At 43.0% G+C, this 12,396-nt stretch overlaps 1 protein-coding gene across 2 annotated transcripts in view; it reads left to right on the forward strand.

Moving 5' to 3' along the window:
• Positions 1–12,396, forward strand: part of LOC109875124 (cadherin-18-like) — a 51,462-nt gene that overhangs the window by 7,425 nt on the left and 31,641 nt on the right. For both annotated transcript variants that reach the window (XM_020467333.2, XM_031810951.1), the window contains exon 2: positions 2,274–2,795. In XM_020467333.2, coding sequence (XP_020322922.1) covers positions 2,562–2,795 — 234 coding nt within the window. In that variant the 5' untranslated portion in view covers positions 2,274–2,561. The remainder of the gene's footprint in view (positions 1–2,273; positions 2,796–12,396) is intronic.

Consider the following 12,396-nt stretch of genomic DNA (forward strand, 5'->3'; position numbering starts at 1 on the left):
ACATTTCTTCAGCCTCCTGAGATTGAAGAGGCACTGCTGTGAGGCACTGCTGTGCCTTCTTCACCACGTTGTCTGTGCATAGGGACCATTTCAGTTTGTCAGTGATGTGCACACTAAGGAACTTGAAGCTTTTGACCCTCCCCACTGTGGCCCTGTCAATGTGGATGTGCAAGTGCTCATTTTGCTGTGTCCTGTAGTCCACAATCAGTTCCTTGTTTTGTTGACGTTGAGGGGGAGGTTATTTTCCTGGAACGACTCATTGTTGTTGATAATCAGGCCTAACACTGTTGTGTCGTCAGCAAACTTTATGATTGAGTTGGAGAAGTGAGTGGCCCCACAGTCATAGGTAAACAGGGAGTACAAGAGGGGGCTGAGCACGCAACCCTGTGAGGCCCCCATGTTGAGGATCGGTGTGGCAGAGATGTTGTTACTTACCTTCACCCCTTCGGTTCAGCGTGTCAGGAAGTCCAGGACCCAGTTGCACAGGGAGGGGTTCAGACTCAGGGCCCTGAGCTTAGTGATCAGCTTGGAGGGTACTATGGTGTTGAAGGCTGAGCTGTAGCCACACGCATGGATAGTTATTGATTGATGTGAACATCACCCTAATGGTGTCACAAGTTTAAATGAATTGTTTTCTGTAGTTAATGATTAGAACATTTAAAATCTGTTTCTGGATGTATGCAGTATTTGCAATACACACATACTGGAATGTGTGTGCTTGAACGGTGTAGTACATCCAGGTAACATGGAAAGGCACTATCACTGACCCACCAGTGCTCTTTTCATGCTCACTTGACAAATTAAGCTTCAAATTGAGCCTAATGTAAAGACAAGGCATGAGCGGCAGAACGGTCAAATTAAATTATTTTATAATTGCAGTAAGTACTAGTGATATTCAGTTAGAATGAGGACAGCCACCCTTTTATAACATGGAATTTCATAGACATGGACTGCTGTTGGAATATGCATTGGGAATGGGATCATGCATTTGTGAAGGCTAAAGATGTAGCAGTGTACTAAAGATGTAGCAGTGTACTTTCAGTATACCTGCTTTTCACTCTCCACTTCCCATCACAGAGAAATCCTCATTTGTATCTACAATACTATACTGTATGTGGTGCGTGGGTGGTATTGTAGAAAAACATACAAACACATAATTCAAGAAAACATGCAACACTAGCCCATGCTATAGGTTGACAAATAACACAAATTAAGCCATGAATCATTTCAAGGATGGTCACACACATCCTTGATGTTGTCATTGCACAATTAACTGTGCTTCACGTATAATCTGTTGTTATTGGTCTTTTGACATTTCAGAGTTAGTTTGTATTATTGCAATGCAGACATAGAAACAAAGAAGACGTAACCATAGCATCCATTGACAAGCCTCTGTGCCGCCTCACATCAAACATTTATCACTTGCAAATTGTTTGTGTTGGACTGTTTTTCGACTAAGCTTGGCTGGTACTCTGCTGACAGGTGGACTGATTGAAGGTTTGTGGAAATGCATCAGAAAATAGCACAGTTGTGTAACAAATCAAAACCTAAGGACAGGAAATCACAAAATGCTTTCCTGAGTGGCAGAGGCATAACAAGTCTTGTCACATGTGTTGTATATATACTTCTTTATTTTACAGAGTGATATGTTTTTTCCCCAGATTGTTTTCTCACACAAAATATAAAAATAACTGAATCATTCAAAAGTATTTAAAATACAATATTAACAGCAACTGGAAGTTAGAACCACATCTCTGCTTGTGTGAGGGTGTTTACCAAGTGACAAACGTTCTGTAAGAGTGTCATAGATTGTGAGAATCAAATGCTCCTAAGCAGCTTGTCATTGTAATATACTCTGACAAAGACTGCAGAAAATAATGTCCTCAAAATGCTATTATGGCCTATGGAGATACAGTTGTGGCTCTCCTGCTTTCAAAAAGCCTTTTTAAAATGGATGTCTTTCGGCTGTGAGGTATGACAGAGACAACTTAGCCTTTTCAGCTCAGACTCAGCAATGTAGTTTTGAATCCTCTGGCTTGCATCCGAAGCAGACAGAAATACTCAATTCATACACACAGTGGAAATTGACTCTCAGAAATCAGGTCAAAATGAGAAAAGAACATTGTGGAAAAGAATATTGTGCTTCTATAAATGAGTCAAAGTGTAATATCGGAGTATTCATTCCATCAAATTGCATTAGGGGATTTCACAGCAAGAAAAACATGACTCATTATTCCTGTTTCCTTAATGCCGTTTCTTTTTATCTTTTCAAGGGGAAACAACACGGCAACCTGCTCAGACCAGACCACTCATGAAATCTCCTGAGGATCCTCTGAGCAAATGAACAACCAGCTCTTCTTCCCCTCTGTCCAACATGGAAATTAACCTTGGTTCTAATCCCTAGTGGACAGACTGAAATAAACCATGGACTTTAGGAGAAATCTCTGGACTGGTCTGATCTGCACTTAGTACTGTCTTACTGTCGAGACGCTGTTGTGGCCTCTTGGTACACTGTTTGCCAAGGTACAGTGGAGGACTTAGAGAAGCATACATTCTCTACCATGAGAATTCCTGCCACCACTGCCTGCCTCTGCCCTTTGCTGATCTGCCTGTGCTTTGTCCAGAGGAGTTATGGGACGTCCCAGCCCAGGCCCAACGTCAGAGCACCCAGGAACCAAACCAAACACCTAGACGGAGAGAAGGACGTGCACCACCGGCCCAAGAGGGGCTGGATATGGAACCAGTTCTTCGTTTTAGAGGAACATATTGGACCAGAAATTCAGCATGTTGGAAAGGTATGCTATTCATGGTCTTCTTCAATGGCATTCATTTGATGTGAGGGATTTTCATGCAAAGAGGAAAACAGTAGGCCTACATATTGCACTCCGTAGGTGGTTTTGCATAATGCAAAGACTATGATTGCAACTGTACCTGGTTGTGCATACAGTAGCAACAGCTGTTTGAGAACAATGTTGCACCAGGTTAAATAAGATGTACATTTACGCTTAGAGCAATTTCCTTTCTTTTGGAAAATATTTTGAGTTTATAGCTTTAATCTCTGTTTACTTTCAGCAAACATATATACATTTCTACTCCCTATGATAAATAATTCAAATGGGTAAGCTTATTATACAACAAAACATTTTTTATATACTGTATATACAGTTGAAGTCGGAAGTTTACATACACTTATAGTGGGGAGAACAAGTATTTGATACACTGTTGATTTTGCAGGTTTTCCTACTTACAAAGCATGTAGAGGTCTGTCATTTTTATCATATGTACACTTCAACTGTGAGAGACGGAATCTAAAACAAAAATCCAGAAAATCACATTGTATGATGATCACATTGTATGATTTTTAAGTAATTCATTTGCATTTTATTGCATGACATAAGTATTTGATACATCAGAAAAGCAGAACTTAATATTTGGCAATTACAGCGATCATACGTTTCCTGTAGTTCTTGACCAGGTTTGCACGCACTGCAGCAGGGATTTTGGCCCACTCCTCCATATAGACCTTCTCCAGATCCTTCAGGTTTCGGGGCTGTCACTGGGCAATACGAACTTTCAGCTCCCTCCAAAGATTTTCTATTGGGTTCAGGTCTGGAGACTGGCTAGGCCAGTCCAGGACCTTGAGATGCTTCTTACGAAGCCACTCCTTAGTTGCCCTGGCTGTGTGTTTTGGGTCGTTGTCATGCTGGAAGACCCAGCCACAACCCATCTTCAATGCTCTTACTGAGGGAAGGAGGTTGTTGGCCAAGATCTCGCGATACATGGCTCCATCCATCCTCCCCTCAATACGGTGCAGTCGTCCTGTCCCCTTTGCAGAAAAGCATCCCCAAAGAATGATGTTTCCACCTCCATGCTTCACTGTTGGGATGGTGTTCTTGAGGTTGTACTCATCCTTCTTCTTCCTCCAAACACAGCGAGTGGAGTTTAGACCAAAAATCTAAATTTTTGTCTCATCAGACCACATGACCTTCTCCCATTCCTCCTCTGGATCATCCAGATGGTCATTGGCAAACTTCAGACGGGCCTGGACATGCGCTGGCTTGAGCAGGGGGACCTTGCGTGCGCTGCAGGATTTAAATTCATGACGGCGTAGTGTGTTATTAATGGTTTTCTTTGAGACTGTGGTCCCAGCTCTCTTCAGGTCATTGACCAGGTCCTGCCATGTAGTTCTGGGCTGATCCTTCCTTATGATCATTGATGCCCCACGAGGTGAGAACTTGCATGGAGCCCCAGACCGAGGGTGATTGACCGTCATCTTGATTGAACTTCTTCCATTTTCTAATAATTGCACCAACAGTTGTTGCCTTCTCACCAAGCTGCTTGCCTATTGTCCTGTAGCCCATCCCAGCCTTGTGCAGGTCTACATTTTTTTCCCTGATGTCCTTACACAGCCCCCTGGTCATGGCCATTGTGGAGAGGTTGGAGTCTGTTTGATTGAGTGTGTGGACAGGTGTATTTTATACAGGTAACAAGTTCAAACAGGTGCAGTTAATACAGGTAATGAGTGGAGAACAGGAGTGCTTCTTAAAGAAAAGCTCTCTGTGAGAGCCGGAATTCTTACTGGTTGGTAGGTGATCAAATACTTATGTCATGCAATAAAATGCTAATTAATTACTTAAAAATCATACAATGGGATTTTCTGGATTTTGTTTTAGATTCCGTCTCTCACAGTTGAAGTGTACCTATGATCAAAATGACAGACCTCTACATGCTTTGTAAGTAGGAAAACCTGCAAAATCGTCAGTGTATCAAATACTTGTTTTTCAACCACTCCACAAATTTCTAGTTAAAAAACTATAGCTTTGGCAAGTCAGTTAGGACATCTACTTTGTTCATGACACAAGTAATTTTTACAACAATTGTTAACAGACAGATTATTTCACTTATAATTCACTGTATCACAATTCCAGTGGTCGGAAGTGTACATACACTAAGTTGACTCTGCCTTTAAACAGCTTGGAAAATTCTAGAAAATGATTTCATGGCTTTAGAAACTTCTGATAGGCTAATTGACATAATTTGAGTCACTTGGAGGTGTACCTGTGGATGTATTTCAAGGCCTACCTTCAAACTCAGTGCCTCTTTGCTTGACATCATGGGGAAATCAAAAGAAATCGGCCAAGAAATCAGCCAAAAATTGCAAATCAATCCCACAACAATAGCTGTGAAGATGCTGAAGGAAACAGGTACAAAAGTATCTATATCCACAGTAAAACAAATCGGCATAACCTAAAAGGCCCCTCAGCAAGGAAGAGGCCACTGCTCCAAAACCACCGTAAAAAAGCCAGACTATGGTTTGCAACTGCACATGGGGACAAAAATCGTACTTTATGGAGAAATGTCCTCTGGTCTGATGAAACAAAATTAGAACTGTTTGGCCATATTAACCATCATTATGTTTGGAGGAAAAAGGGGGAGGCTTGCAAGCCGAAGAACACGATCCCAACCGTGAAGCACGGGGGTGGCCGAATCCTGTTGTTGCTGCAAGATAACATAAATAAAATGGCACCGGAAGAAATGGCAGCAGTTTTATGGGCGCCCAACCAATCAATATTATGTGGGTTTTTTCGCGTTATTTCTAACTTATTTTGTACATAATATTTCTGCAACCGTATCTTACGGCAAAAAAGAGCTTCTGGATATCAGGACAGCGATCACTCACCTCGGATTAGACCAAGATTTTTTTCTACAACAAGGACGACGCACAAGACATTCTCCAAACACCCCACAGGGCTGACATCCCCGTTATTTGCAAGGGGAAGCGACGCAGGTACAGAGGACAAAGAGCTGGATGCCTGGTCAGGACCCGGAGAAGGCGACTGGGAAAGCTGCCGTTGACCTCAATACTACTCGCCAACGTACAATCATTGGACAATAAATTAGACAAGGTACAATCACGAATATCCTACCAACGGGACATCGAAAACTGAAATATCCTATGTTTCACGGAATCGTGGCTGAATGACGACATGGATATTCATCTAGCGGGATACACACTGCACCGGCAAGATAGAACAGAAAACTCCGGTAAGATGAGGGGGGGCGGTCTGTGCATATTTGTAAACAACAGCTGATGCACGAAATCTAAGGAAGTCTCTAGATTTGCTCGCCTGAAGTAGATAAATTGCAGGCCACACTACTTGCCTAGAGAGTTTTCAGCTATACTTTTCGTGGCTGTTTATGTACCACCACAGACACAGAGGCTGGCACGAAGACTGCACTCAGTCAGTTGTATAAGGAAATAAGCAAACAGGAAACCACTCACCAAGAGGCGGTGCTCCTAGTGGCAGGAGACTTTAATGCAGGGAAACTTAAATTAGTTCTACCAAATTTCTATCAACATGTTAAATGTGCAACCAGAGGGAAACAAATTCTGGATCACCTGTTCTCCACACACAGAGACGCATACAAAGCTCTCCCTCGTCCTCCATTTGGTAAATCCAACCACTCTACCCTCCTGATTTCTGCTTACAAGCACAAATTAATGCAGGAAGCACCAGTGTCTCGGTCTATAAAAAAAGTGGTCAGATGGAGCAGATGCTAAACTACAGGACTGTTTTGCTACCACAGACTGGAACATGTTCCGGGATTCTTCTGATGGCTTTGAGGGGTACACCACATCAGTCACTGGCTTTATCAATAAGTGCATCGAGGACGTCGTCCCCACAGTGACTGTACGTACATACCCCAAACAGAAGCCATGGATTACAGGCAACATTCGCACTGAGCTAAAGGGTAGAGCTGCCGCTTTCAAGGTGTGGGACTCTAACCGGGAAGCTTACAAGAAATCCTGCTATGCCCTGCGACGAACCATCAAACAGGCAAAGTGTCAATACAGGGCTAAGATTGAATCACTCTACACCGGCTCCGACGCTCATCTTATGTGGCAGGGCTTGCAAACTATTACAGACTACAAAGGGAAGCACAGCCGCGAGCTGCCCAGTGACACGAGCCTACCAGATGAGCTAAATCACTTCTATGCTCGCTTCAAGGCAAGCAACACTGAGGCATGATTGAGAGCATCAGCTTTTCCGAACAACTGTGTGGTCAACATAGACAAGGCTGCGAGGCCAGATGGATTACCAGGACGTGTGCTCCGGGCATGTGCTGACCAACTGGCAGGTGTCTTCACTGACATTTTCAATATGTGCCTGATTGAGTCTGTAATACCTACATGTTTCAAGCAGACCACCATATTCCCTGTGCCCAAGAACACAAAGGCAACCTGCCTAAATGACTACAGACCCGTAGCACTCACGTCCGTAGCCATGAAGTGCTTTGAAAGGTTCAACATCAACACCATTATCCCAGAAACCCTAGACCCACTCCAGTTTACATACTGCCCAAACGGATCCACAGATGATGTAATCTCTATTTCACTCCACATTGCCCTTTCCCATCTGGACAAAAGGAACACTTTCGTGAGAATGCTATTCATTGACTACAGCTCAGCGTTCAACACCATAGTACCCTCAAAGCTCATCATTAAGCTAAGGATCCTGGGACTAAACACCTCCCTCTGCAACTGGATCCTGGACTTCCTGACGGGCCGCCCCTAGGTGGTGAGGGTAGGTAGCAACACATCTGCCAAGCTTACCCTCAACACTGGAGCTCCACAGGGGTGTGTGTTCAGTCCCCTCCTGTAATCCCTGTTCACCCACAACTGCATGAGTATATGTATACTTCTGACCCACTGGGAATTTGATGAAAGAAATAAAAACTCTACTATTATTCTGACATTTCACATTCTTAAAATAAGTGGTGATCCTAACTGACCTAAGACAGTGAATTTTTGCTTGGATTAAATGTTAGGAATTGTGAAAAACTGAGTTGAAATGTATTTGGCTAAGCTGTATGTAAACTTCCGTAAACTGTACATACAGTACCAGTCAAAAATTTGGACACACTGACTCATTCCAATGGTTTTTCTTTATTTTTACTATTTTCTACATTGTAAAATAATAATGAAAACATCTTAATGTTAAAACTATGAAATAACACAAGAGTGTGCAAAGCTATCATCAAGGCAAAGGGTGGCTACTTTGAAGAATCTCAGATATAAAATATATTTGATTTGTTTAACACTTTTTGGGTTACTACATGATTCAATGGGTGCTATTTCATAGTTTTGATGTTTTCACTATTATTCTACAGTGTAGAAATTTGTTTAAAAAAATATTGAAAAACCTTTGAATGAGTAGGTGTGTCCAAACCTTTGACCTGTACTGTATATGAATAAATAATTTTCTCTATGAATATGAATGGACATTTTTGTTGTTGTGATAAATTGGATAAATTGTTTGTATGGTCATGGTCAGGGTAATTCATCCTTATTGAATGCGTAAATATGCCAACATTAGGGACTGAAAGCAGTGTTACCTAACTGCTTTATTATACAGCTTACCACAGGAGCCACGTCTAGTGATATTGTCTAGCAGTGGCTTCTTGAAATGCAGAAGTTATAGCAGGTGAACTAATCCACTGTGACACTGACATTGTATGACATTGACACTATGTATCAAAGGTGAGGGTTAAACTGGGGCTTGTGGGACATGTGGGATGAAAGGCTGGTAAGAGATGGCTCCAATGAATAATCCACACACACACACACACACACACACAGACATACATCCCCTGAGGGGGCGGACTGAGAGCTCAAGTCACTCTCCTCAAAGATGCTGTGACAGTTGAAGTTTCATCTTCCACTGAGATGGCAACTTTTTAGGTGTTGATTTGGCAATGAGGGAAACATCAGGCAATTAAGTATCATGTAGCCACTCTCAACAGCACATATGCCTACATGTATCAGCTTGATGAGTTACAGTGGGCACCACAGATCAATATGATCAGTAGAAAGTGGGATCTATTTAAATGTTGGCCAACACTTTATGACCCCATTGTTTAGACTGAAAGTCTTTCAGTGTAATACGTAAATATGTATTTTTAAATTGCTTTTGGGACAGGTGAACCTAAAGGGGATAATTATTCCTGATGCCGACACTGTCACTGTCCTGCATAGTTTGCACATTTCCAAAGTCCACACAGCCTCCTGTCTCCCCTTAGAGGCTCAGTCAGGATGGAGTACAAATAGTGCAGTCCAGACCCAGACAGACCTGTCCTAGAAAACTGTGCTGTACTTTTCACAGATTCAGATGTGTCAGAGTGATGAATGGATAAAACAAATATTTTTATCTGAATGATCCCAACTCTGCTCTGCTATGACTAGTTAGCTATATAGCCTTCTCCTTCATCACAGCTACTGTAGACACTGAGTGTACTAAACATTAGGAACACCTTCCTAATATTGAGTTGCACTTTTTATCCTCAGAACAGTTTCAGTTCATTGGGACATGGATTCTAAAAGGTGTCGAAAGTTGTGTCAAGTTGGCTGGTAGTGGACCTCTACTCCGAATAGCACGTACCATCTCATCCCACAGATGCTCAATTGGATTGAGATCTGGTGACTGGGCATTACATTGCAGTAAGCTGAATTCACTTTCATGTTTGTGAAACCATTCCTGGACAATCCTACGCTTGTGGCATGGGGCATGGGGCATTATCCTGTGGATGTTTTTCTGATACACTGCTGCCATGAAGGGATGCACCTGATTGGCAATGATGTTCAGATATCCTGTGGCATTCAAACATTGATCCACTTTTATCAAGGGGCCCTGTGTGCCATGAAAACACACCCCACATCATCACACCACCAGCAGTTTGCAATGTTGACATGAGGCATGATGGATGCATGCACTCATGTGGTTTACTCCTTACCCTAGTCCTCCCATCAGCGTGAAACAGCAGGAATCGAGATTCATCAGACAGGGGAATGTTTTTCCAATTCTCCAGTGTCTAGTGTTTTCATTCCTTAGCCCACTGCATCGCAGTTTCTTGTTATTTGCTGAAAGAAGTGGAACTCTAAGGTTGTCGACTGCCATACCCAAATCGTGTTAAGGTACGATGAGTTATGCATTTCTTTTATGGGTCTTTGGGCACCAATATTGTACTTGACTGTTAGTTGACTAACCATAGTCCTTCTGTTGTTCTGCGCAATTCCTGTCAGCCTCCTTTGTCCTCTTTCGTCAATGACCCATTTTCAACCACTGGCCTAACGTTGGCTGGATGTCCTTTAGGTGGTGGACCATTCTTGATACACACAGGAAACTTTTGAGTGTGAAAAACCCAGCAGCGTTGCAGTTCTTGACACACTCAAACCAGTGCGCCTGGCACCTACTACCATACCTCTTTCAAATGGACTTACATGTTGCCCAGTCACCCTCTGAATGGCACACATACACAATCCATGTCTCAATTGTCTCAAGGCATAAAAATCCTTCTTTAACATGTCTCCTCCCCTTTATCTACACTGATTGAAGTGGATTTAACAAGTGACATCAATAAAGGATCATAGCTTTCACCTGGATTCACCTGTCATGGAAAGAGCACGTATTCCTAATGTTTTGCACACTCACTGTATATTGTAGCTAGCTGTTCCCTGTATAGGCTAGACATGTACTGCACACTGATTGTTGAAACTACCCTTGCTTCCCTCTGATTTAGATTACAGGTTACAACCCCAGTCCACAGGCATCCCAACCTCTTATCAACCAATGGATTTGACGTGTGTTTGGTGCAGCAGAGGCCAGAGAAGGTTGATACAGCAGAGTAGCGTTTGTACTGCTGAGTCTCTCAGGCAGCTGCTAGTACCGTCACCTCTCACTGTGTGAGATTGTATGATTAAAATATCCCTTATCAGACCTCAGAGACAAAGATTACTTCAAACCCTTTACCCTGGTTCACTAATGGCAAATTACTAAAACTTGGTGTACCCCCCCAATTTATAAAATAATCTTGTCAGTGAGCTCTTGCTGCAGCATAAAATTGACCTTTCCATCATCGTGCCTTGTGTAATTTGTGGTTAGCAGAGGGGGCAGGGTCCTGATTGAATCAGGGTTCTTGGAGCGTAGGCAGTTTATCAGCCTCTGTACAAGCCTCAACCAGTGAACTTGGCAGTGTATGTGCAGACAGTTCCATGTCATTATTTAAGTGCATTCTAAATGGCATCATTATGAATATGTGTCCTCAGGTTGAAATTCAAACAAATCCCACGATAGACATGTGTAGGCTGCCTCCCGAGTGGCGCAGTGGTCTAAGGCACTGTGCTAGCTGTACCACTAGAGATCCTGGTTCGAGTCCAGGCTCTGTCGTAAACCGGCCGACACCGGGAGACCCATGGGGCGGTGCACAATTGTCACAGTTTCTCCCGGGTTAGGGGAGGGTTTGGCCGGCCAGGATGTCCTTGTCCCATCGCGCTCTAGCGAGTCCTGTGGCGGGCCGGGCGCAATGCAAGCTGACTTTGGTTGTCAGCTGTATTGTGTTTCCTCCGACACATTGGTGCTTCCGGGTTAAGCAGACATTGTATCAAGAAGCAGTGCGGCTTGGCTGGGTCGTGTTTCAGAGAACGCACGGCTCTCGACCTTCGCCTCTCCTGAGTCCATATAGGAGTAGCAACTACCACTTGGAAACCACGAAAAAATGTGCAGGCTATGCGGTGTCTTTTTTTGCGAACAATGCTACTGCCTCTGTGCATACTGCACACTTGCTTCTTATTTTAAAACTGCTTCTAAAACTGGAAGCATCTTTGCCCGTTAGAGTCTATTACTGGTTGTAGTAGTAGGATTTTACAGTAGGATCTTACAGTATAGCAACTGAGCCTGTTCTTCTTTCCTATAGATATGGCATTTTCCCTTGTAGGACATTTTATGAAGAAAAGGCATGCCAAGCCCAATAACTAATTCTTACACAAAGAGAGACATGAAACGCACCATATGGAAAAAGTGGACAGCAGACACATAGCCTGCACATATCATGAAATCATATCGTGCTCTGCATCTCTTCTGCAACCAGGCCCTTGGTGATGTATTATCACAGTGGCTAGTTCCATATATTTATGTATCTATCTATTCCCCCCATAGCTCCCAGACAGAGAAATGTTTTGTTATTTTATCTCTTTAAAAACGCAGGGCCTAGGGTAAGCACCAGTCATGAGCTGTAAACCCATTACCCTGCTAGTGAATAAAGGCACCATAGCGAAAGATAAACGAATGCTACTCCGTCACTGCAGGCAGGATATTCTGTGAGTGAAAGTAGTGTCATGGGCCAGTGTAAATGCTTGCGTTGGCCCAAACATGCTGAGAACATCACAGCAGTTCCACCCACTTCCACTATATGACAACATCAGCCTTGGATTCATATGTACATTCAACCTACTTTGTACTACGCAATAATGTTTATTACTGTGTAGTAGCCTAGTACACTGTATTTTTGAGAGTCCTAAGCGGACAATAAAGACAACTACTTAGCCTACATGTGGTAAAT

The sequence above is a fragment of the Oncorhynchus kisutch genome, linkage group LG30 (assembly GCF_002021735.2).
Source record: "Oncorhynchus kisutch isolate 150728-3 linkage group LG30, Okis_V2, whole genome shotgun sequence".
NCBI lineage: Eukaryota > Metazoa > Chordata > Actinopteri > Salmoniformes > Salmonidae > Oncorhynchus > Oncorhynchus kisutch.